Source organism: Doryrhamphus excisus, linkage group LG3 (genome assembly GCF_037039965.1).
Source record: "Doryrhamphus excisus strain RoL-2023G ecotype Guam linkage group LG3, RoL_Dexc_Guam_v1.1, whole genome shotgun sequence".
Lineage (NCBI taxonomy): Eukaryota > Metazoa > Chordata > Actinopteri > Syngnathiformes > Syngnathidae > Doryrhamphus > Doryrhamphus excisus.
Window position 1 is genome coordinate 1,122,676 of NC_136359.1, and position 25,897 is coordinate 1,148,572.

The 25,897-nt window shown below is 44.1% G+C and overlaps 3 protein-coding genes and 1 long non-coding RNA gene across 5 annotated transcripts in view; 2 read left to right on the forward strand and 2 right to left on the reverse strand.

Moving 5' to 3' along the window:
- Positions 1 to 335: 335 nt before the first annotated feature.
- On the forward strand, positions 336 to 8,357 carry ascc2 (activating signal cointegrator 1 complex subunit 2). Its single transcript, XM_058070205.2, has 19 exons — positions 336 to 496; positions 934 to 1,037; positions 1,094 to 1,252; positions 2,201 to 2,374; positions 2,461 to 2,590; positions 2,666 to 2,733; positions 2,820 to 2,933; positions 4,633 to 4,745; positions 4,835 to 4,909; positions 5,030 to 5,134; positions 6,004 to 6,072; positions 6,222 to 6,296; positions 6,404 to 6,596; positions 6,668 to 6,864; positions 6,991 to 7,110; positions 7,177 to 7,398; positions 7,462 to 7,570; positions 7,634 to 7,725; positions 7,992 to 8,357. Exons 2-19 carry the CDS (start codon positions 954 to 956, stop codon positions 8,161 to 8,163), a joined length of 2,271 nt encoding a protein of 756 aa, XP_057926188.2. The 5' UTR covers positions 336 to 496; positions 934 to 953; the 3' UTR covers positions 8,164 to 8,357.
- rnf215 (ring finger protein 215) lies at positions 8,199 to 11,114 on the reverse strand. 2 transcript variants are annotated; one of them, XM_078789424.1, is made up of 9 exons: positions 10,748 to 11,114; positions 10,532 to 10,678; positions 10,371 to 10,442; positions 9,772 to 9,857; positions 9,579 to 9,633; positions 9,406 to 9,510; positions 9,211 to 9,324; positions 9,016 to 9,141; positions 8,199 to 8,678 (listed from the first exon to the last, which is right to left on the reverse strand). In XM_078789424.1, the coding sequence occupies exons 1-9, from the start codon at positions 10,961 to 10,963 to the stop codon at positions 8,559 to 8,561; spliced, it is 1,041 nt and encodes a 346-aa protein (XP_078645550.1). In that variant the 5' UTR covers positions 10,964 to 11,114; the 3' UTR covers positions 8,199 to 8,558. The 2 variants fall into 2 exon arrangements, with proteins under 2 accessions (XP_078645550.1, XP_057926210.2); XM_058070227.2 differs by having other exon boundaries at positions 9,211 to 9,327; positions 10,748 to 11,108.
- Positions 11,115 to 11,439: 325 nt separating this feature from the next.
- LOC131127881 (uncharacterized) overlaps positions 11,440 to 25,897 on the reverse strand; it is a 59,177-nt gene continuing 44,719 nt past the window's right edge. Inside the window, exons 24-44 of the mRNA XM_078789414.1 lie at positions 25,124 to 25,201; positions 24,964 to 25,041; positions 23,703 to 23,723; positions 23,526 to 23,561; positions 23,277 to 23,417; positions 23,138 to 23,167; positions 22,943 to 22,969; positions 20,662 to 20,682; positions 20,518 to 20,544; positions 20,330 to 20,353; positions 20,145 to 20,171; positions 19,466 to 19,554; positions 18,386 to 18,523; positions 18,174 to 18,297; positions 17,309 to 17,353; positions 17,157 to 17,228; positions 14,456 to 14,603; positions 14,324 to 14,380; positions 13,344 to 13,427; positions 13,115 to 13,274; positions 11,440 to 12,264 (exon numbers count right to left, since the gene is read on the reverse strand). Coding sequence (XP_078645540.1) covers positions 11,982 to 12,264; positions 13,115 to 13,274; positions 13,344 to 13,427; positions 14,324 to 14,380; positions 14,456 to 14,603; positions 17,157 to 17,228; positions 17,309 to 17,353; positions 18,174 to 18,297; positions 18,386 to 18,523; positions 19,466 to 19,554; positions 20,145 to 20,171; positions 20,330 to 20,353; positions 20,518 to 20,544; positions 20,662 to 20,682; positions 22,943 to 22,969; positions 23,138 to 23,167; positions 23,277 to 23,417; positions 23,526 to 23,561; positions 23,703 to 23,723; positions 24,964 to 25,041; positions 25,124 to 25,201 — 1,710 coding nt within the window. The 3' untranslated portion in view covers positions 11,440 to 11,981. The remainder of the gene's footprint in view (positions 12,265 to 13,114; positions 13,275 to 13,343; positions 13,428 to 14,323; positions 14,381 to 14,455; positions 14,604 to 17,156; positions 17,229 to 17,308; positions 17,354 to 18,173; positions 18,298 to 18,385; positions 18,524 to 19,465; positions 19,555 to 20,144; positions 20,172 to 20,329; positions 20,354 to 20,517; positions 20,545 to 20,661; positions 20,683 to 22,942; positions 22,970 to 23,137; positions 23,168 to 23,276; positions 23,418 to 23,525; positions 23,562 to 23,702; positions 23,724 to 24,963; positions 25,042 to 25,123; positions 25,202 to 25,897) is intronic.
- On the forward strand, positions 14,211 to 17,647 carry LOC131127910 (uncharacterized). Its single transcript, XR_013627140.1, has 3 exons — positions 14,211 to 14,230; positions 14,295 to 14,407; positions 17,315 to 17,647. It is a non-coding gene; the product is annotated as an uncharacterized LOC131127910 (long non-coding RNA).

Below are 25,897 nucleotides of genomic sequence, written 5' to 3' on the forward strand. Positions count from 1 at the left end.
AACTACAAACTGAGTCCACAAACTATTTTCCCAAAAAAGTTTTTCATAATTTTACAAATTCAACATTTTAAAAAATGTAATAATTACACTTTATGCTACAAAAATGACATTATTTTGTTCCTCATAATATTATGGCATTATTTTAGTAGAATTACAATTTCTTTCTCCATTAAATTACATCTCTCAATATTTTGACTTTATTCCTTTACTTTGATTTCCATTTTCATATATAAATAAAAGGAGTTTTCTGACAGACCACACCAACAATGCAGTAAGTGCAAGAAGCAGTGCCCCTGGCGTCCTCTAGGAGGCGGTAAACATACAAGAGTGGCTGTGTTGCACCTCGCTCGGCGTCAAGGCTACTTTACTGCGCATGCGTGCTATTTCCCCATCCAGGGACGCCGGACACAGTTTATAAAAACAGAGGAGTACAAGAAGTGCTGATACTTTCACCATGGTGGTGGCTTCCGAGAGGAGCGGACACTGAACATAGGAGGTGGGTGGATTTGTTGTCTCATCTAAATTTCGACATAAAAGCGAAGTTTGCGGCGGATTAGCCTAGCCACGTTATGCTAAAGCTAGCGGCGCAACACCGGGTATGATTGACGCGATGTCAGCAATGGCCTTTTCACCTGTTAGCTTAGCTTAGCTGCACGAACCTTCTTCACGAATGTGTCATTATTGATATTTATAAATTACGTAGCTGTGGTAAAGAATGTTGGTATCTCTACTGATGGTAAAGTAACTCAGTAAACACGCAGTAACTTTAGTAGTTTCAGGTCCCTGAATGCAACACCTCCACAGCATGGCCTTATTTAAAATTTCCATGACGTCAGACAGCATCCCAAGTGCTTTATGATTAAATGAGTTAAGTTTATCTTTATTTATTATACTTATTTATTTAGTTTTATCTTGTGCTGTGATTGGTCGGAGACTTTTGAAGGGGAGGAGCCATGGCCTGCGCTCCTGTGCCTCTGGATGAGCAGCAGGTGACCGAATGTGACGAGCTGGGAAAGGAGCGCTCCCTGGCTGCACTGGTAGGTCAGCAGATCCCTGGTAAGGAGCCTGGATGACACCCTCTCATCCTCCGTAGCACCCGGACAGGAAGCAGGAGCGACTCTTTGTGCCTTACAAGACGCTGTCAGACGGCGGCTCTCCTGCTGAGGTGGAGGAGTTCTTGGAACGCGCCAAGTTCATCTTGGAGGACCTGGAGTGGCTGCTCGCTCTGCCGCACGACAAATTCTGGTGTCAGGTGAGCCGCCCTTGATGTGCTTTGGGTGCTTTGCTAGTCTAGCTCCTAAATCTAGTCACAGCTGGAGTTAGTGCCACTCAAAGGGAAACACTGATATAATAATAATATATATATAATAATAATAGTACAGGAAACCAGTTTATGACCTTCTAAATACAGATGTCAACATTATTAGAGCCCTCTAGACATAAAGTAACGCCCTTTATACTCCTAATGCCTAATATAGTAGACATATTAAGAGAAAAGAAGACACAGAAACCCTGTTTACAACCTTCTAAATATGTTTTTTCAACATTAGAGCCCTCTAGATGTGAAATAACACCCCTATAGTCGCATTTGTACTTCTGTTACCCAATATAGTAGCTATTAAAAGAGAAAATAAGATGCGGAAAACCTGTTTATGACCTTCTAAATACAGTTTTCAACATTATTAGAGCCCTCTAGACGTGATGTAACACCCCTATAGTCACCTTTATACTCATAATGCCTAATATAGTAGACATATTAAGAGAAAAGAAGACATAAAACCCCTGTTTACAACCTTCTAAATATGTTTTTTTTTAACATTAGAGCCCTCTAGATGTGAAATAACACCCCTATAGTCACATTTGTACTTCTGTTACCCAATATAGTAGCTATTAAAAGAGAAAATAAGACGCAGAAAACCTGTTTATGACCTTCTAAATACAGTTTTCAACATTATTAGAGCCCTCTAGACATGACATAACACCCCTATAGCTACAATTACACTCCTAATCCATTCTTAATTCATTTTTTACTTCCTGGTTCTGTACAGTACTTCCTGTGGTGGCTACGTAACATGACTGACACCTCGTGAGCGGTGTGGAATGTCATTGAATGCATCTTTTGAATGGCGTACATTTGCGTTTTACTCCATTGAGTCATTTATCTGCCCGGCTGTCATTGATCTTCCTGCCGGTCCACCAGGTGCTGTTTGACGAGTCCCTGCAGAAATGTTTAGACTCGTACCTCCATTATGCTCCTCGCGGGCTGGACCCGGCCGCCCCGCCCTCGTCCCCGGCGGCGGCTGAAACGCAGCGCTTGGTCCACAGGGCCGTCTTCTTGACCTTCCTCAGGATGGCCACTCACAAGGAGTCAAAGGTGGGGGGGTCAATAACAAATCTACCCAGCTGCATTCCTACTCATGGCCAGCAGAGGCCAGCATTGCTAACGTTCTCTTCCTGCAGGAGAACTTCATCACGCCTGCTGTGTTTGGAGAAATCATCTATGAGAACTTCCTCTTTGACATTCCCAAAGTGATGGATCTGTGTGCGCTCTTTGGGAAGGGCAACAGTCCGCTGCTGCACAAGATGATAGGTTGGTGTCTGATGAAAGCACCGGTGGTTTTAGTATGTTCGAGCCCGTGTCGTAACTTGGCCTCCTCCCTTGCAGAGAACATCTTCACGCAGCAGCCGTCTTACTACACAGACTTGGACGACACGGTACCGACCGTCTTGGAGGTGAGATGCGGGAGAGTGAAGCACGCAGACGTTGTTGATTGCGGCCGGGAGGCGACAAAACGTCATGCGCTCTGTCGTCCAATCAGGTGTTTGACACCATCACGGAGAAGTGTGGCCTGCGGTGCGATGGCGCCGCCGCCGCCGCCCCCGTGAAGCTCGACGCGCACAAGCAGCCGACTGCGGTCAGCATGAGTCAGCAGGTCAGAATAATTACCCAATATAGTGGACATTAGAAGAGGTAATAAGACATAAGCGCTGTTTACGACCTTGTGAATATGTTTTTAGCATTATTAGAGACCTCTGGACCTGAGATAGCACCCCTATAGTCACATTTACACTCCTATTACCCATTATAGTAGACATTATAAGAGGGAATAAGACAAAAGCGCTGTTTATGACCTTCTAGATTTGTTTCTAACATTATTAGAGACCTCTGGATACAAGATAGCACCCCTATCGACGCCTTTACACTCCCATTACCCAATATAGTAGACATTATAAGAGGGAATAAGACAAAAGCGCTGTTTACGACCTTGCAAATATGTTTCTAACATTATTAGAGACTTCTGGGCGTGAGATAGCACCCCTATAGTTACCTTTACACTCCTATTACCCATTATAGTAGACATTATATGAGGTAATAAGACAAAAACGCTGTTTATGACCTTCTAGATTTGTTTCTAACATTATTAGAGACCTCTGGATACGAGATAGCACCCCTATAGTCACATTTACACTCCTATTACCCATTATAGTAGACATAATAAGAGGGAATAAGACAAAAGCGCTGTTTACAACATTGTGAATATGTTTTTAGCATTATTAGAGACCTCTGGACGTGAGCTAGCACCCCTATAGTCACATTTGCACTCCTATTACCCATTATAGTAGCCATTACAAGAGGGAATAAGACCAAAGCGCTGTTTATGCCCTTCTAGATTTGTTTGTAACATTATTAGAGACCTCTGGATACGAGATAGCACCCCCATAGTCACCTTTAGTCCTATTACCCATTATAGTAGACATTATAAGAGAGAATAAGACAAAAGAGCTGTTTACGACCTTGCAAATATGTTTCTAACATTATTAGAGACTTCTGGACATGAGATAGCACCCCTATAGTCACCTTTACACACCTATTACCCATTATAGTAGATATTTAAAGAGGGAATAAGACGAAAGCGCTGTTTATGACCTTCTCGGTATGTTTCTAACATTATTAGAGACCTCTGGACATGAGATAGCACCCCTATAGTCACCTTTACACTCCTATTAGCCATTATAGTAGACATTATAAGAGGGAATAAGACAAAAGCGCTGTTTACGACATTGTGAATATGCTTTTAGCATTATTAGAGACCTCTGGACGTGAGATAGCACCCCTATAGTCACATTTACACTCCTATTACCCATTATAGTAGCCATTACAAGAGGGAATAAGACAAAAGCGCTGTTTATGCCCTTCTAGATTTGTTTCTAACATTATTAGAGACCTCTGGATACGAGATAGCACCCCCATAGTCACCTTTACACTCCTATTAGCCATTATAGTAGACATTATAAGAGGGAATAAGACAAAAGCGCTGTTTACATCATTGTGAATTTGTTTTTAGCATTATTAGAGACCTCTTGACATGAGATAGCACCCCTATAGTTACATTTACACTCCTATTAGCCATTATAGTAGACATTACAAGAGGGAATAAGACAAAAGCGCTGTTTACAACATTGTGAATATGTTTTTAGCATTATTAGAGACCTCTTGACATGAGATAGCACCCCTATAGTTACATTTACACTCCTATTAGCCATTATAGTAGACATTCTAAGTTTTGTTTATTATTCCAAGATATTTGTTTCCCAGTATTTCCATATTTCTTCCGTCTTCTGTCCCTGCAGGACTTTGTGGACATTGTTCTCTACCTGTGTGACTCCAGCAGCACCTTGCACGCCTTCCTGAGCGTCTTCCCCGCCGCCTGCGCCACCTTCCAATCCCGCAGCTTCCTCTGCAGGTAGCCCGGCGTCACTGCGCGCTCTCTGAACGCCCCCCCCCCTCAAACCCCGCCCTCAATTTCACGCGTGACTTTCCCCGCCGCTGCAGGCTGACCTCCTTTTACGAGACCGTCGTGCCCGACCTGGAGAAGGCCACGAAGAAGAGGAAGTTTGAGGATGAAAGGTAACTTGGAATCAGAGGCGCCGCGCCTGATTGGCTGCCTGGGGGCCAATGAATGAATGAATGAATGAATGAATGAATGAATGAATGAATTGGAATGAATTGGAAGGAGGTGTCCTCCAGGCTCCAGGAGGACGTGTGGAGGAGGCTGTCTCATTCCTGTCGGAAGATGCTGGAGACGGCTCACCTGCTGCTGCATCACACCTGCCTGCAGCCCATCCTGGAGGGGTGAGCCCCCCCCCCCCCCCCCCCCACACACACACACACCCATGGTTGAGTACTACTATTTTAAAACGTGCACATTTACATGATGACGATGTGTACTGGTCACTGGTCACTAGGTGTCAGTAATGTTACATTGATTAGACCATAGCAACTGCAGGATGACTATGGTGATGTTATTTCATGCCTTGAGGGCTCTAATGTTAAAATGTTATCTTTTATATACTTTAATGTCTATTATATTGGCTAATAGGAGTGTGAAAGTGACTATAGGGGTGTTATTTCATGTCTGGAAGGCTCTAATAATATTAAAACCCATATTTAGAATGTAATAAACAAGTTTTCTATGTCTTTTATATATGTTTATGTCTATTATATTGGGTAATAAGAGTGTAAAACTGACTATAGGGGTGTTATTTCATGTCTAGAGGGCTCTAATAATGTAAAGTTCAATTTAGCAGCTTGTAATCTAAGTTTTCTATGTCTTGTTTTCTCTGATGTCTATTCTGTTGGGTAATAGGAGCGTGAAGGTGACTATAGGGGTGTTATTTCATGTCTAGAGGGCTCTATTGAAACCTGTATTTAGAACGAGTTTTCCATGTTTTGCTTTCTCTTATGTCTATTATATTGGTCAATAAGAGCCTAATAGGAGTGTGAAGTGACTATAGGGGTGTTATTTCATGTCTGGAAGGCTCTAATTTAGCAGCTTGTAGTCAAGTTTTCTATGTCTTGTTTTCTCTTATGTCTATTCTATTGGTTAATAGGAGTGTGAAGGTGACTATAGGGGTGTTATGTCATGTCTGGAAGGCTCTAATAATATGTATTGAGAACGCTGTAAACAAGTTTTTCATGTCTTGTTTTGTCTCTTTTTCCAGGGCAGGAAACACAGCAGCGTTTGCAGAGGAGCTGCTCCAACACTTCACCTCCTTCCTGTCAGAGAAAAGGTGAGAGAGGCTGAAACGAATGAAAAGTCAAAGAGCTCATGTCTACAGTCATCTCGCAACGACCTTGGCGAGCCACCGGTCGCTGGCGATGGCCGCCATGGGACGTGCATTTTTATTCTCCTCCTCGTTGAAACGTTTTGTCCCGGCAGGTTCCTGTCGGACTATGATGAGCTCTTTCCCATCGCGGACGACATCAGCCTCCTCCAGCAAGCGCTTCCCATCTTGTATCCTTGCCTGGTTCCGAGTCGTGGCGAGTCGTGGCGAGTCGTGGCGAGTCGTGGCGAGTCGCAGCGCTGCGTTAGAGCGGCCTTAACCCCCATCTTCACCTCAGAGACGAGACCAGGACATCCTACCTGCTGCAGGGCGTCCAGAGCGCCTGGGACAGCGTGGGCCGGAGCAGACCGCAGCCCGCCGCTGCCTCGTCGCAGCCCGCCAATCAGGGAGCAGCGGGCGGGGCGGAAGGTGGAAGAGAGAGCCCCGCGGGTGCGGAGGCCATGTTGGACGTCCCGCCTAAAGGAAGCAACGTGAGTCTTTAGCTGTTTAGTCACATGACGGCTCCGAAGACGACCAGTGTGTGTTTTTGTTGGGTTTCCAGGGAGCCGTGTGCACGGTGAGCGAGGCGGAGCTGGAGTCTCTGCTGTCGTGTATCAGGGACCTGCTGCCCGACCTCGGCGAAGGCTTCCTGCTGGCGTGCCTGCGAGAGTATGGCTACGATTCCGAGCTGGTCATCAACAACATCCTGGAGGACCGACTGGCGCCCGGCCTGGACCAACTGGACCGAGCCATGCCCAGGTGCTCTCCACGCCGCCTCGTTGGTTGGGGGCGGGGGCTGGGGTGCCCGCGTCGTGTGGCGTGGGAACGGTCCGGTTATGATGTGTTTCTAATGGAAAGACTCGGTGGCGTGTTTGGTTTCGTCAGGCCGGTGAAGGAGCAGCTCCCCGGCGTCCTGAGCAGCAGGTCCAACGTGTTTGACGACGACGAGTTCGACGTCTTCCGCAGGGATCGTGTGGACATGTCCCGCGTCCACAAGGGCAGGAAGTGAGTGAGCGAGCGCTTGTGTCTGACGCCGTCCCTCCTAAAGGCGACCGTCTGATGCTCCCGCAGGAAAGACGAGGACGCTCGTGAGCTTCTCAACGACAAGCGGCACGTGTCGGAGCAGCGAGCTCGTTACCACGCCTACCAGACCGTCGTGGACGAGGTGGACGAGGTGGTCGCGCAGGCGGGCGACTACGCCCTGGACGATTACGACGACGAGTACGACGACACGTACGACATGAACCAAGTGGGAGCCAACGACCTGGACGGAGACAGCCTGCTCAACAGGAGGTACAGCCAAGATGGCCGTCTGGTAATGCCACATCTGACTGATGCGGCGCCGTTTCCCTGCAGACCCTTTACTGTCCCACGAGTCCTGCAACGGGGGACCAGAGCTGAGGGCGGCGGGGACGAGGAGCAGCAGCAGCAGCAGGAGGACGACGATGAGGACGACACCCTGCAGGTTGGAGTCCGACGCTGACAAAGTGGCTAGAAATGGCGCTAAAAGGTTCTGATGTTCCTCCAGAGCAACGTGAACAGAGACCAGTTTGTTCAAGACCCGGCGCTGCTGAGGGAGCGAGCCGAGGCCAGACGGGCCGCCATGCAGCAGAGGAAAGGGTAAACGCCGTCACATCTTTGGCCACTAGAGGGCAGCAGAGACAATATGGGGCCGCCCAGGGAGGCTAACGTCATGGGTTAGCCCCCAGGCAGCAGGTTGGACAACCCTGTCCAGGCCTTCGTGTACATCCTATTCACACCCAACCACAATTAGGAATATTGACGTGTACATTCTTCCTCGCCATCCGGTCTGTCAAAGCATAAAAGCGAGTAGAACCCGTTGCTAACCTTTTCTGAGGTGACGCCTCCTCTTCTGCCCCCCCCAGCGTCCACCCGGAGCGGGCCAGTCAGGTGACGGGACGCCCCAAAGGCCAAGGACAGACTCTGGAGACATTCCTGGACAGACGCAAGAAGGAGGCCAACAAGGGCCGTGGCGCCAACCACAACCGCCGCAACATGGCGGACCGCAAGAGGAACAAAGGTATGATCCCCTCCTGATGGGCCGCCGAGGACCGCCATGATGGCGATTGAGCCACGCTTTAAAAGACGTTTATTACGTGTAACAAATCAGCTCAGCGCTGGCGAGCTTATTGCATGTGCACGGGAGCGTGCACGTGACGCCATCCAGTCTGCTCAGTGAGCACCAAGCGTTTGCGTGTCTTTCGTACCGACGCCACGCGCCAACGTTTCCAATAAATACTTAAAAATAACACCCATGTGACATCATTTGGACCTGAGCTCCCCGCTGAGGTTGTCATGGTTGCTCCCACAATCCTTCGCCGCGGCGCAGCGCGGATGTCTTCAAACAAAAAACAAAACTACCACCCATCTCCGTGGCGACCGTTTGCTGTCCCTCTGGACGGAAGACGAGTGCGAAGCAGCTGCTGCGGTGGTCACATGACCAGCTCGGCGAGGATGCTGCGCTTGCACAGCGGGCAGGTGTGACGCTGCAGCAGCCACGGGTCCACGCAGTCCCGGTGGTACTCGTGTCGGCACGGCAACACGCGGAGACACTGCGCGCACACACACACACACACACACAGGCCTGTCAATTAAAGTTAATTGCTACAAATTCATTCATTGATAATCAATACTGCTGACAACGTTTGAGACCAATGTTTTCATCCATTGTCATGAGGTGTAATGGACATTTGAACCACTAGATGGTGCTCAAGTCTAGTGTGCTGTATCCCTGTGTGCGACATTAGCTTGACACAGACGTGTGATGCAATGTAGCCTGCAACACCGTCCGTGTCAGCTTTCCCATCGCTTTTCCCAGTTGAGGTTTTTCCCAGTTGTGTATTCCTACACACGCGTCACTCGGGAGAACTCGGAAAAGTGTCAGCTGACCTGGTTGTTGTTGAACGCCTCCAGACACACGGCGCAGGTGTCCGTCTCGCACCAGCGTTTGGGCCGACGGTACGTTTTGGTCTTCAGGGACAGCATTGTCTTCAGGACTTCCTGTTTAGGAAGCAACTGAAAGACGGGATGCGTTGTTTTTTTGTTTATTGGCCGGGCAGACACCAAAATGTGCAAAGTTCTAACCTCGTAGTTGTCGTTGAGCTGCCGGTCCTGGTACTGCCATCGGGCCTGAACGATGACCCCCGTGCTCAGGATGAGCGCCACCAGCAGGACGGTGTCCCAGAGCTGCTGCAGGTACTTCTGAGGACATTAAAAAAAGGACATTATGCACCGCACCGCCGGACCAAAGATGATCCCGCACGGATGCCGCGCTCGTACCTGCACCTGGGAGTTGGTCTCCCCCGTGCAGATGACGCCCTGCCACTCGCCGTAGCGACCCCCTCTGGAGCGGCCGCAGCTGGACCACAGCGTGAGCGTGGCGCCCTGTCCCGGCACACGTACACACAGCCGGTCACATGACCACTCTGAGCGTCGCTAACGGCAACACTCACCAAGTTGTCGTGCAGGACGGTGGTGAACGTGATCTTGGCGGTGGCCTGCAGACCCCTGAAGAACATCACCATGCAAATTTGTGAGTCAAATGTCTTCTTTTGTTTATTTTAGTTAATCAGTTAATCATTAGTTAATCAGTTCTAGATGCCATATTGTTCCTGAGAAGCACAGTTGTTGGTATCAGTTTGGTACCTGAGCAGAGCTCCAATGAGCCTGGTGACATTTTCAGATGTCTGGATCACAATGACGGGCTTGGACAAAACCTGAGACAGATCCATCTGTACCACACACAAAACACAAGTCTGTGTTTGAGAGGTAAGTGGCAGGTAATTGCGGCTGGTCAACAGACGAGGAAACGTAGTACCGGGACTGACCAGCGAGAGGCAGTAGTGAGTCACGCCCAGTCTTGACAGGGAAAAAAATACCACGAAAAACTCGGCTAGTCGTTAGCTTAACTTTCGAACGTGGCTCATTTTTAGCATGTAAGCGGCTAAACAGAAGGACATTCCGGCTAATTTATGATGTATTGTAGCTTAGTATCCGCTACATATATCAGTTTATGTTAAAGCACTATTTTGTTCCATGCTTTGTGTTTGCGTTTGTTTCAATCGACTTTCTTCCTGTTTATATTCTCGCGCTATAACCTTTTGACCAATTGGAGACTAGGAAGGTGTCACGGTGGAAGTGACGCATTTAAGTACGCTCGGAATTGTTTTTACCGTGTGGCCAGAATGCTTCACACTGACACGGAAAGTGACTGCGTTTCAACGTTTAATACACACTTTCATTACCTCTCTGACTGTCTTTTGGTTGAGGGCCAAGATGATGAGAGCAGACGCTCCGAGGACCAACGCTCGCTTCATCTGCACAAAACAAGCGTACCGTACTTGACTTTTACTGAACAGAAGGCGGTAAGTGACGTGGACAAAATGGCAGAAAGTTCTTTGCTTACTCTGCTGACCACCGCCTCAGCGAAGGACTCCTGCCTCCCAGTGGACACGTGACTTTCATCCACAGGCAGCACGCCGATCCAAAGCTCCGCCTCCTTGCTGACGTCACCATCCGCACCTGTGCTCACCCCAGGCTCCTCCCCCTGAATCTGCAGGCAATGGCAAAGCTGTAACAACGCTCACGGCGTCGAATGGTAATAATGGCGTGCTCCCTGTACCAGGACCAGTTCGCCCTCCAGGTGCTCCGGTTCCTCGTCCCGGCCCTCGGCGCTGGCGGCCACCACCTCTCCGCGAAACAGAGCGCCGCCGAGCCGCTGCTCCGCCGGGTACACTTCCACCACCGCGACCTGCTCCGCCGCGGCTGCGGCCATCAGAAGCCCCGCCGGCAACAGCAGCAGGACGAGCGGGGACGGGCGGCGACGAGCTTCGGCCATGGTCCAGAGGCCTTACATCGGCGAGGTAATGCGGCTTTTAGGCGTTTTGGTCGGTGGCGGCCATTGTTGGGAACGAGCTGCTGGAGCTAACGCTGCTAGCCGAAAGAATGTAAACAACGAAGGGCGCTTCCGGCCCACACCGGAAGCTACGCAGGGGCGATTATCTTGAGTGGAACTGATTTATGCCTCGTGTCTCGAATTCGGTACGTTTCGTCTATCAAAATGAGCGCTGTTTAACTTTCGAAACCACTTAGTTAAGCTAATTGCTTTGTTTAGCGATTGTCTCTGAACAAGAGCGCTCTGTCTTGTACTTCCGGTTTCGTCTTCAGGCGACTCGTTCAACTCAAAAAGTCAATGTTGCGTATCAAACAATTTAAAAAATCAAAAATACCCGTCTCTATAATTATTAAAAATTAATAAAATTCCATAGACGTGACAAATAAATGATGATTTTACTAAAAGAATGAGACCACACACGCTACCTTCCATCATAAATATTTTATGTACAAAATATCGTTACACGCTTAGATTCAAGATGAGTGATAGTACTTCCCAGACATTGGTCACATGACACACATGAAAAGCTTACATTTCTGCTCTGTACAAAGTCGACTTCCATGCTCTGCGTTTTAGGCTTTTAATTGGACTTTCTTTTGGTACAAAGTTCCAGTTTACATGTGGTGTGAACGCTCGGTAAATTCCCACCAAAAGACGCTTTCAGTGGAAGCTTTTGGCAAAGAGGGCAGACTCTTGGTGTCTTGGCACATTGTATACTGTGTGTGGCGACCGATCAAAGGTTGAAGGTTTCCATGCACGTGAAGGCCATGAAAATGCGAAAAAAAAGACTCTTTCAGGCCCAAAAGGTAGCTTTTTTATGGTATTAGTCTGGTAATGCTGCCCCCTTCTGGTTGGGAGCTTAAAAAGTAACAAACAGGGATTTTTAGACACCGTGATGGAAATGGCGCCCTGTGGGGACCTCACGCGGAAGTACTCGGAGCCTCCACCCCTCGTGTTTGGCTCATCTTCCCTCCTCGGCGGGCCTGGTCTCGGACTTGGTCCTGACGAACTCCTTGGCCACCTCGTCGGCGGGTCGCTGGGAGAGGATGCGAATGATGGTGGTGCCAGTTTCGTCCGTGTCCACACGCGGCCCCAGCGGGCACCAGCACACGCAGCTCTTGCGGTCGGCCACGTCGCGTAGCTGCAGCAGGGCCACGCCCACCACGCGGTCCGCCCGCCCGAAGCAGTAGTCCTTCACCGCCACCTGCAGCTCGTAGCAGTCGGGGGACTCCTTGCCCAGGACGCTATTAGGACCATATCAGGAATTTTGTTTCCTTGTTTGTCATTTTAGGACTTTAAAATACATATTTTTAAAATTGTTTGCTACTAAAATGACATTTGTCCTCATTATACCACTTTAATCTTGTCATAATAATATTGACCAAATTTTGTAAAAATTACCACTAATTTTGTTGTTTTTCTGCATAGGCCAACGGCGGTTCCAAGTGTACTACCTGAGTTGACCACCAGAGGGTGCCACAGCAGAAAGAGCAGCATTTGGTTCAGGTACTATTGACTTTTACCCATCATGAAACAGAACACAGTCGAGCATGCTTCACTACCATTGATGGCTGTTATATGGGCGCTATGTCTACCTCTGGTGGTCAACTCAAGTATTACACTTAACTGAATTTGGCCTCTGGTGAGCCATGTCATACTTTAGGTCATAGGAAATATTACAGCTTAAAAATATTTTTCATATTCCAACTTTATGCTACTAAAATGTAATTTTTTTCCCCCTCGTATTATCAATTTATTCTTGAAAAATTTCAATTCGTTTTCTACTTCTTGTAGAATTTTCCTAAATTTTTTTCTTATATTCCAAATAAAAAAAATCTTGATAATATTCAAAGTTTTTTTTTTATATTTATTGTTTTTATTACAATATTCAGACTTAAAAAACTGTAATATTTAAAATCTGTGCTTCTAATATAAGATTATTTTTCCTCATTATTTTTGTTAGTTGTTTTTTATTGAATTATTTCGGCTTCTTGTCAATTTTCTCCCCCCGTTTTTGTCCATTTTTTCCACAGCCCAGGAGTAAATAAAAGGCTCCAGTTTGACCCCGGAACAGACCAAGATGCAGAAACTCACAACTGGAAGGTCTCGTTGAACTTGGCGCTCCAGCAGTTGTTTTTGGACTTGGTGGTGAAGCGGCGCTTCTTGTCCGCCAGGGAGGGGCCCACCATGGACAGCTCCACGAACGGCCGGAACATCCCCGACGTCTGCCACTTCATGTCGTTGACGGCGATGACTGGAGGACGGGACATTGTCAGCACGGGGCCGCCGCCCTTCCGAATGGCGTTTTGGGGTCCCAGCTCACCTCTCACGTTGACTTTGCGCTCCTTGGCCAGCACGGTCTCCATCTGCAGCACCACTTCCCCGATTGGCCGCTCCACGCCGCAACCTGCCACACATCAGCACCTCATTACAACGACAGCGCCCCCTGCAGGACGGCCGTGCAACATCCTAAATGAGGTATGTGAAATATTTCATATTATCATTGCTCCTTTTAAAAATGACTTCATGAAATTAAACTTATTAATTTCTTTATTTAAAACCGAGCAATAAAAAAAAAACTTAAATAATCCCCTTTGAAATATGATTTTTTTACGCAACAGATATGATGGAGCAAGAAATACAAATACATAGAATATATACATTGATATCATATTGTACAAATGCTAAAATAATTCTAAATCTTAATTATTACTGTTTTCTATAAATTCTTTCTTTTCCAAAATAAATAACAATTAAAATAACCATATATGGATAATAAAACCTAATAATTACTATGGTTTGGTTCAATACAGAATAATGAAAAGAAATATTTGTATTTAAAATGAATAATTTCAGAAATGAATGAGTTTTGTATCATGTTTTGCATATTTTTGGTCTTGAATATATTTAATTTCAAATAAAATAATGCAATTGTGTAACATAACTTCCTGTGTAAAAATAGCTTTTGATGCCATTATGCAAAATATGTATTTAAAAATAACTACATAATTATATGTATAACACAAATATAAAATCTGTGTGAAATGATGTACAAATAAAAATATGAAATAATTTAGCATAACTAAGTTTTGAAATGGCACTTTTTCTAGTCGCCATGAAAAGTGAAAATAAAGGCTGAAACGTCAAAGGGCAAAAGTGCGCCCTCTGCCGTACGACAGGGGAATGACGGGATGGGAAGCGGCCAATGACGTAAAGCGATGTAAACATGTTACGTCACCGGTAAAAAAAAATAAAATATTTCTTTGTCAGACAGGTGTGGAGTGGGCGTGGCCAAAGTCTCACCTCTGTCAGGCGGCGTCTTCTCATTGGCTGTGATCCTGACCCCCATGCCGCCGTGGACTGGTTGGCCAGGAGAGGGAAGACACGGTGAGTGAGGGGGTGGGGGCGGGGCGTGCTACGGGGGGCGTGTCTGACCTTGCGAGCGCTGCGTGGTGACGAAGGTCCTGATGAGGGCGTCGGTGGTCTGCGAGTAGAGCGAGAGGGCGTAGCGCAGCGACGCCAGCTCGGGACTTTTCTCCACGAAGGCTTTCTTCAGGCCGTTTCCTCCCGCGTGGAAATATTGCTGCACGCAACCACACGCCCTTGGGCTGGTTAGCGGACTTATGTTATGCTAGTTAATGGCTATCGTAGATATGGTAGCTGTTTCATATGGTAGTTATGTAGTTTAATGGGAGTTATGGTTGTTTGGGAAGTTTTTTGGTAGTTATATGGTAGTTTTGTTAGTTATATGGTGGTTGTTTTGGTAGTTAAGGTAGTTGTTTTGGAAGTTATGGTTATTTTGGTAGCTACGTATATGGTAGTTGTTTTGGTAGTTTTGGTAGTTGTATGGTAGTTGTTCTGGCAGTTTTGGTAGTTTTTTTGGTAGTTGTATTGGTAGTTTTGGTAGTAGCTTTGGTAGTTTTTTGTAGTTATGGTAGTTGTTTTGGTAGTTATGATAGTTTTGGTAGTTATGGTAGTTGGTTTGGTAGTTATGGTGGTTTGGTAGTTTTTTGGGTAGTTATGGTAGTTTATTTGGTAGTTTTTGGTAGTTGTATTGGTAGTTTTGGTAGTTATGGTAGTTGTTTTTGGTAGTTGTATTGGTTGTTTTTGGTAGTTATGGTAGTTGATTTGGTAGTTTTTGGTAGTTGCATTGGTAGTTTTTGGTAGTTGTTTTGGTAGTTATGGTAGTTCTAATGGTAGTATGGTGGTTTGGTAGTTTTTTGGTAGTTATGGTAGTTTATTTGGTAGTTTTTGGGAGTTGTGTTGGTAGTTTTTGGTAGTTATGGTAGTTTATTTGGTAGTTTTTGGGAGTTGTGTTGGTAGTTTTTGGTAGTTGTGGTAGTTGATTTGGTAGTTATGGTAGTTGATTTGGTAGTTTATGGTGGTTTGGTAGTTTTTTGGTAGTTATGGTAGTTTATTTGGTAGTTTTTGGGAGTTGTGTTGGTAGTTTTTGGTAGTTTGGTAGTTATGGTAGTTGATTTGGTAGTTATGGTAGTTATGGTAGTTGATTTGGTAGTTTATGGTAGTTTGGTAGTTTTTGGTAGTTACATTGGTAGTTTTTGGTAGTTGTTTTGGTAGTTTATGGTAGTTTGGTAGTTATGGTAGTTTATTTGGTAGTTTTTGGGAGTTGTGTTGGTAGTTTTTGGTAGTTTGGTAGTTATGGTAGTTGATTTGGTAGTTATGGTAGTTGATTTGGTAGTTATGGTAGTTGATTTGGTAGTTATGGTAGTTGATTTGGTAGTTTATGGTGGTTTGGTAGTTTTTTGGTAGTTATGGTAGTTTATTTGGTAGTTTTTGGGAGTTGGGTTGGTAGTTTTTGGTAGTTTGGTAGTTATGGTAGTTGATTTTGTAGTTATGGTAGTTGATTTGGTAGTTTATGGTAGTTTGGTAGTTTTGGTAGTTACATTGGTAGTTTTTGGTAGTTGTTTTGGTAGTTTTTGGTAGTTACATTGGTAGTTTTTAGTAGTTAGGGTAGTTGATTTGGTAGTTTTTGGTAGTTGATTTGGTAGTTTTTGGTAGTTATGGTAGTTGATTTGGAAGTTATAATGGTAGTTATGGTAGTTTATTCGGTAGTTTTTGGCAGTTTATTTGGTAGTTTTTGGTAGTTTATTTGGTAGTTTTTTGTAGTTGTGTTGGTAGTTTTTGGTAGTTTGGTAGTTATGGTAGTTGATTTGGTAGTTATGGTAGTTGATTTGGTAGTTTATGGTAGTTTGGCAGGTTTTTGGTAGTTGTTTTGGTAGTTTTTAGTAGTTATGGTAGTTGATTTGGTAGTTATAATGGTAGTTATGGTAGTTTATTTGGTAGTTGTGTTGGTAGTTGTGTTGGTAGTTTTGGTAGTTGATTTGGTAGTTTATGGTGGTTTGGTAGTTTTTGGTAGTTATGGTAGATAATTTGGTAGTTTTTGGTAGTTATGGTAGTTGATTTGGTAGTTTTTGGTAGTTATGGTAGTTGATTTGGTAGTTACATTGGTAGTTTTTGGTAGTTACATTGGTAGTTTTTGGTAGTTGATCTGGTAGTTTTTGGTAGTTATGGTAGTTGATTTGGTAGTTTTTCGTAGCTGTATGTAGTTGTTCTGGTAGTTTTTGGTAGTTGTGGTAGTTATGGTGGTTTGGTAGTTTTTTTGGTAGTTATATTGGTAGTTATGGTGGTTTTGGTAGTTGTGGTAGTTATGGTAGTTTATTTGGTAGTTATGGTAGTTATGGTAGTTGATTTGGAAGTTACATTGGTAGTTTTTTGGTAGTTACATTGGTAGTTTTTGGTAGTTGTTTTGGTAGTTTTGGTAGTTGTTTTTGTAGTTTTTAGTAGTTATGGTAGTTGATTTGGTAGTTATGGTGGTTTGGTAGTTTTTTGTAGTTATGGTAGTTTATTTGGTAGTTATGGTAGTTGATTTGGTAGTTTTTGGTAGTTATGGTAGTTGATTTGGTAGTTTTTGGTAGTTTTTGGTAGTTGATTTGGTAGTTTTTGGTAGCTGTATGTAGTTGTTCTGGTAGTTTTTGGTAGTTGTGGTAGTTATGGTGGTTTGGTAGTTTTTTTTGGTAGTTATATTGGTAGTTATGGTGGTTTTGGTAGTTTTATGGTAGTTACAAGTAGGAGAGTATTAGCCATCAATCTAGTGCACGTCTGTGACCACGCCTACCTTGATGGTCTCCAGGCTGGCGTCTACAATCACGCACTGTTTGGGGGTCAGCGTTTTGGCCTCGCCTCCACCCTGAGGGCGGGAAGCACACTGGGGTCAGAGGTCACAGGATCATCTCAAATGGTGCGGCGGTTTGTGTGTTTGTGTCTCACCTTCAGGTTGGATAGACCTTTGGCGGCTGTCAGCAGCTGAGCACCCTGCGTGGACACCACGTAGACATAGAATGCATAGATGGACACGACAGACATAGAACAAATAGATGGACACGACCTAGACCTAGAACGCATAGATGGACACGACCTAGACATAGAACAAATAGATGGACACGACCTAGACATACATAGAACGCATAGATGGACACGATCTAGACATAGAACGCATAGATGGACACGATCTAGACATAGAACGCATAGATGGACACGATCTAGACATACATAGAACGCATAGATGGACACGACCTAGACATAGAACGCATAGATGGACACGACCTAGACATACATAGAACGCATAGATGGACACGACCTAGACATACATAGAACGCATAGATGGACACGACCTAGACATACATAGAACGCATAGATGGACACGATCTAGACATACATAGAACGCATAGATGGACACGACCTAGACATAGAACGTACAGATGGACACGGCCTAGACATAGAACGTATAGATGGACACGACAGACATAGAACGCATAGATGGACACGACCTAGACATAGAACGCATAGATGGACACGACCTAGACATAGAACGCATAGATGGACACGACCTAGACATACATAGAACGCATAGATGGACACGATCTAGACATACATAGAACGCATAGATGGACACGACCTAGACATAGAACGTACAGATGGACACGGCCTAGACATAGAACGTATAGATGGACACGACAGACATAGAACGCATAGATGGACACGACCTAGACATAGAACGCATAGACGACCACGACATTGGACACATAGAAATCCACGACATAGAAGTGTAGAGCGTTGGCGTGCTGGGCGTTACCAGACTGTCGTTGCTGCGTGGTAACACGATGCTCCTCTCCAGGCTCCCCAGGACCATCTTCCACAAGTCCTTCAGGATCCTCTTCAGCACCGACTTCTCACACACGTCAGCAAACACGCTCAGGCTGCACACACAATCAATACCAAGTGAAAGGCCAGCAGTGAAGGCCTGCAGGAGGAGGGGGAGGGATGGAGGGAGGGAGGGGGACCTACTTCCCGTCCAGGAACTCCATGAGGGGCCTCAGCATGACGTCGGCGTCCCCCTCGGCCGTGTTGGGGTCGGGGGGTCCTTTCATCAGGTACAGGATGTCGGCCATGTGACGCATGCAGGCGCTGATGCGCGTCTGGAAGCTGCGACCATCGGGCAAACATCAGTAGGACCACCACCGCTTCTACTCTAGTATTACTATTATTATTATTATATTAGTATTCAATAGAGTGGACTGTACGTATGCTACCTCACATACAGTAATATACCTTCCATTCATCAATACAAATGTTATGTACTGTATATTCATGCATACATTATTAAAATACAATGACATATCTGTATATATGACATTCATAATAAAAATATTCAATCCAATAAAATCATGTCATGTATTCATATAATAGACATCATTTTTTCAAAAGTTGGGATATTTTTTAAATTGTTAAATTCAATATTTAATAAGCATTTGCTTACATTATAATTTTAATACCTGAATGAAAATGTCATATTTGATGTGAATAAAAGGCATAATACATATTTTTTTTACTTTAACTTCATTATTTTTTTATAGAAATGTTAAGATATTTTTAAATAATTAAAATTAATTAATGAATTAATTATTTTCCAAAAGGTTGAATGTATTTAATTTAATTAAAATTATATCATTTTATACATAACTTAATATAATATATAAAGAAAAATATATACATAAAACATATCGGCTGTACGGTGACGAGTGGTTAGCACACAGGCCTCACAGCTAGGAGACCCAAGTTCGATTCCACCCTTGTGTGGAGTTTGCATGTTAAGCGGTAGAGAATGAATGAATAAAACATTATATGTATTATTAAAAAAATATATAAAAATATAAATATAAATGTATTATAAAAAATATAAAACTATGCATATATTATCTCTAAAAGGGGAATATATCATTTTATATCAGAAAATAAAGTTCTTTTCATTATTTTCATACTTTATATCCTAAAATATTCTAAATATGTTTCCACGCAAGACAAGAGCACCCCCCCCCCATGTGTAACCCACAAGGCATGCTGGGAAGTATTGTTATGAGTGTCTACCTCTTGGCGAAGACGCCGCTGAAGTTGTCCAAGATGGCGTTCAGCTTCACCTGCAGCTCGTTCAGGATGTCGGCGGCCTCCGTGTCCAACTGCAACACACACACAAGGTGAAGAAGGTGTCGAGGTCCTGGGATGCACGAGTGCCGCTGGGCACTGGGGAGCGACGGTTCACTTTTGGGGAAAATTAATTCCAACAAGTACTGCGATGTTCTAAAGACTTGCTCCCTTGATGGTAGTAGTGTCCAGGTCCTGGGATGCATGAGTGCCGCTGGGCACTGGGGAGCGACGGTTCACTTTTGGGGAAAATGAATTCTAACAAGTGCTGTGATATTCCGAAGATTCGCTCCCTTGACGGTAGTAGTGTCCAGGTCCTGGGATGCACGAGTGCCGCTGGGCACTGGGGAGCGACGGTTCACTTTTGGGGAAAATGAATTCCAACAAGTACTGTGATATTCCAAGGATTCGCTCCCTGGATGGCGGTAGTGTCACGGTCTCGGCAAGCATGAGTGCTACCGGAACCAGGGAGTCAGGGTGGCAGGACATGTTGGAATTCATCCTCACATCAACTAATTGCAGCTCACCTGTGCCGGCAGCACTCGTGCATGCTTTCCACCATAATGTCCGTGTGTTGACTACTCTAAAGTACATCCGAGTGTACTTTGGAAATAAGTACACAAACCTTCTTGGCAGGGACCGGAGCTTCAGTCTTCAAGGAAGATGGAAAGAACAGAGAAGAAAAATCCAACCAGAACAAAAATAGCATTGAAAGATGAGATTAAGGAGCAAGGCGGCCATGTTTGGACGCTAGAGTGTAAATCATGTGGAGAACCAGGAGCTCCGCCTGGCTCCCTCCTCGGCACCCACCTGCTTGCTGCCGAGGTCCACCACCTTGGCGGAAAGACAGGAGAGCAAACGTTTCAGACGCAACCTTCACTAGAACCTTCTACAACCAAAGGGGAGGACGAGGAGAAGGAGGAGGACGAGGAGAAGGAGGAGAAGGAGGAGTACTACTAACGTACGTAGCAACCACACACACACACCATGAAACCAACCTGCTTCTCCTCGTCTTTCTTCTCAGCCTGGAAGAACAACACACCTTCATTTCCCTGCATGCTTTATGGGTACTGATACTGTATATGTATAATACACACATACAGTATACGTACTGTACATACAGTATGTACTGTGGAACACACCTTTTCCTTCTCTGACCTCAGCTGGACAAACACAAAAACACGTTACAGCAAATATTAGTCCATATTATTCCATATTCTAATATGGAAAATACAAACAAGAAGATAAATGGGAAAAGTATCACTAGTAGTATTATTACTAATTGAATATTTGGTTACATATCCTTATTGGTTTTTATGTAAACAAAAAGAACAGGAAGGAAATGAGAAGAAGAAAAGGAGGAAGCACAAAAAAAAGAATAAAAATCACAAAAATATGGAAATGTAAAACAATTATTATGAAATAATATTGAAGATACCTGAGAACATAAAAAATATATTTTTGTGTCTGGCCTCACCTTTTCCTCATCTATCATAAACACACAACAACACAAATTACACAAAAACAACACAACACGTTCTCATCTACAGCACTCGTGGACACTAAGTACACACTAAGTACACACTAAGTACACACTCACTAAGTACACACTCGTGGACACCAAGTACACGCTAACTAAGTACACACTCATGGACACTAAGCACACTCACCAAGTACACACTCACTAAGTACACACTCGTGGACACCAAGTACACGCTCACTAAGTACACACTCATGGATACTAAGCACACGCTCACCAAGTACACGCTCACTAAGTACACACTCATGCATACTAAGCACACTCTCACCAAGTACACACTCATGGACACCAAGTACACGCTCACCAAGTACACGCTCACCAAGTACACGCTCATGGACACCAAGTACACGCTCACCAAGTACACGCTCACTAAGTACACACTCATGCATACTAAGCACACTCTCACCAAGTACACGCTCACTAAGTACACACTCATGCATACTAAGCACACTCTCACCAAGTACACACTCATGGACACCAAGTACACGCTCACCAAGTACACGCTCACCAAGTACACGCTCATGGACACCAAGTACACGCTCACCAAGTACACGCTCACTAAGTACACACTCATGCATACTAAGCACACTCTCACCAAGTACACGCTCACTAAGTACACACTAAGCACACTCTCACCAAGTACACACTCATGGACACCAAGTACACGCTCACCAAGTACACGCTCACTAAGTACACACTCATGCATACTAAGCACACTCTCACCAAGTACACACTCATGGACACCAAGTACACGCTCACCAAGTACACGCTCACCAAGTACACACTCATGGACACCAAGTACACGCTCACCAAGTACACGCTCACCAAGTACACGCTCACCAAGTACACACTCATGGACACCAAGTACACGCTCACCAAGTACACGCTCACCAAGTACACGCTCACTAAGTACACACTCATGCATACTAAGCACACTCTCACCAAGTACACACTCACCAAGTACACGCTCACTAAGTACACACTAAGCACACTCTCACCAAGTACACACTCATGGACACCAAGTACACACTCATGGACACCAAGTACACACTCACCAAGCACACACCCGTGGACACCAAGTACACACTCACTAAGTACGCATTCACGGACACCAAGTACACACTCACGGACACCAAGCACACACTCACTAAGTACACACTCATGGACACCAAGTACACACTCACTAAGTACACGCTCACTAAGTACACACTCATGGACCCCAAGTACACACTCACCAAGCACACACCCGTGGACACCAAGTACACACTCACTAAGTACGCATTCACGGACACCAAGCACACACTCACTAAGTACACACTAATGGACACCAAGCACACACACACTCATGGACACCAAGTACACGCTCACTAAGTACACACTCATGGACCCCAAGTACACACTCACTAAGTACACACTCATGGACACCAAGTACACACTCACCAAGCACACACCCGTGGACACCAAGTACACACTCACTAAGTACGCACTCACGGACACCAAGTACACACTCACTAAAGTACACACTCATGGACACCAAGTACACACTCACGACACGGTCAGGGAGACTAAGTATACACTCATGGACACGGAGTCCATTAAGTACACCCTCATGGACAGTAGCAGGTACATTAAGTACACACTAGGTACGCTAAGTACACACTCATGGACGGTAGGTACACCAAGCAGACGTTCATGGACACTAAGTGCACACTTGTGGGGACTCATTCATTCAAAAAGCAGCGTACGGTAGTTGAGATGCTTGTTACCATGGTAACGGTCACCAACCAGCACCGACGTCCGCTACAACAATTCCTTGGTATTATTCACACACACACACACACACACACACACACACACACACACGAAAGCGTGACGCAACCGACCTTCTCCTCTTTCTCTTTGTTGTCCACCTGAGCGAGGGCGGGACAAAAGAACAGGAAGTAGTTTAAGTTCCCGTTTCCTTCCTTCCTCCCTTCCATCAAAAGCCAACATCCGAGCCCAGCCTCGCTACAGACCATCCCATCATGACACTTTGGAAGCGCCGAAGATGCTAACGCTAGAAAATGGCCGCCTCTTACCTCAGAACCTTCCGAGTCGGAGCAGCCGGACTGAGTTAGGAAAAAGACGGCGCAGGGAAGGACGAACAAAAGTCAAATGAGACAAGAAAAACGTTGAAATGTTTTTTTTTTTTTTTTTAAATGAGCTTTAAACTCTCACCTTGGACTCCTGTGACAGACAGCGGCGAGGATTAGCCCCGCCCCCAAAGAAAAGCATGAATGAAAGCGATGCTTGAATGTACTTGGTTAGCATCATTAGCATACCCACCGTGTCATCCTCGCCTGCATTGTCCTCTACGGCCTGCAGGGGGCGGTGCAGTCAAAGGACAAAAAGCCACATTGCACATAATAAAAAAAATCATCTTTGCTGCTTTAACTACGCGTCATGTGACCTGACGGGTGCACCCACCTCCTCGTCAAGCTCCTCCTCTCCCTCCAACTCCAACTTTTGGGAAGAGTTTCCATGCGGAAAAATCATCAAATGTTTACTGATGGGAATTTGGTCATACACATACTGTATATACATATTATATATTACAGGGAATAAAGAGACTCTACTGGGGGGGTGGGGGGCTTAAAAACATACCCTCTCTTCCTCAGCTGTAAACTGTGAAGATAAAAAAACAAAAAAAATTAAAATAAAAAGTTGAAAATTGCTTAAAGCCGTCTGGTTAATTGGGAAAATGACTTTGCCAGTTTGAATCATATTTTGTATAATTTTATTGTTGTAAATATAGAGTAGAATGTGTTCATTCATTGCTTATTCATGTTCATTCATTTTGGATTTTATTTTGTATATATTAGTGCCACATGAGTAGTTATATATTTTATATTTATAAATATTTTATGTATTATTTTGTTTATTTTGATATATATTTTTTTATATTATTTTTTATATAATATTGGTACATGAGTAAATATGTTGCAGTAAGTGCAAATTAATGTTATTTACTTAATTTTTTTAAAATAATAATTTGAATATATTATTTGTATATATAGTGTTTTTTATTTACTGTATTTATTTTATATGTATACATTTAATATATTTAGAGCATGCCGTGGTGTAGTGGTTAGCGGACACCACGGGTTCAAATCTCCACTAGTAAACATCACCGATATTCGTCAGAATATTCTGTAAAGAATATCCTAAATATCAATATTTATGATGGATATTTTTGACCATGTGATGGTAATTTGCCCAAATAACATAATAATATTCCAAATAACCTGGAATATTAGCATTAGCATGACCATATTTCCCAGTGGAGAAGAGGACGAGGAGGAACAGGATGCCGGCGGAGGAAAAACAAGAAGAAGAAGATGGGAAGAAAAGTAGGAGAAAGAAAAACAGGAATAAGGGGAAAAGAAGAACATAAAAAAGGAAAAATAATAACAAAAAGCAGGAAGAAGGGAGTAGGGAAATGAAAAAGAGGGAAAAAAGGGAAGAAGAAGAAGAAGAAGGAACACAGAAAGAAAAGTAGGAGAAAGAAAACCAGGAATAAGGGGAAATGAAGAAGAACATAAAAAAGGAAAAATAATAAAAAAAAGGAGGAAGAAGGGAGCAGGGAAATGAAAAAGAGGGAAAAAGGGAAGAAGAAGAAGAAGAAGAAGGAACACAGAAAGAAAAGTAGGAGAAAGAAAACCAGGAATAAGGGGAAATGAAGAAGAACATAAAAAAAGAAAAATAACAAAAAGAAGGAAGAAGGGAGCAGGGAAATGAAAAAGAAGAAAAAATGGGAAGAAGAAGAGGAGGAAAAAGGGACATCAGCATCCGCTCCCAGGGTGGGCGGATACACGCAGCCTTGCGCGGCGTTAGCGTGTTAGCGGCGGGCGTGGTTGTAGCTCACCTGCTTGGCTCCCATGGACTCGAACATCCTCTCCAGCAGGACCCTCATCTGCTGGATGTTGTTCATCAGGACGCACGGCTGCACGCACAACGGAGGACAAGACAACATGACAACATGGCCGTCCATCAGCTCAGGTCCACTGGCGCCATTGGCGACTCACGATCTTCTCCTTGTCGCAGTAGGAAGGGAAGGTCTTGGCCAGCAGGGCGCAGTACTGCAGCAGGACTTTGGTGATGGTCTGCAGGCCGAAACACACATGCTCAATGCCGATGCTCCACTTTCATCACAATCATCAAGCGTAGAAATAGAGCGGTCAGAGCTATTTTGATATTAAGATATTTGATCGCAATTAATCAAATATTAATAATTAATAGTCAAAAATATTTTAAAACTTAAAAATAAAATAAAAAATTAATATTAACATCATATATATGGTGTATATATGATAATTTACATACAAATTACATTTTAAAAATTACTTTAATTTTTTCATGATATTATATTATACATATACATATATTTGTTATTTATTATATATTCTAATTTAAAAAACTAATTCAAAGAATAATAATTACATTATATATGTATAATATCTCTAAAAATTAATACTGTCAATCAATTAAGATATTTGCTCGCGATTAATCAGTTTGACCATAGTTAACTCAAATAATCGCATTTAATTGCAGATAGAAATCAGTTTTTATCTATATAATAAATAGTGTAATTCCATCCAATTTATGTAAAATGATATCAATTTGGGAATTATGGGCCATTCATGTAAAACAATACAGTCAGCTAGCATATTTTTGTATGACTATTTTTCTTTGTTATTAGCATATTAGCTCTTAAACTCGCCCACAAACGTTCAAACTTGACTTTTTTATGAATGTTCCATTATGTTTTGAATGTGACTTTGGCCTGTTATTTTTTTGTC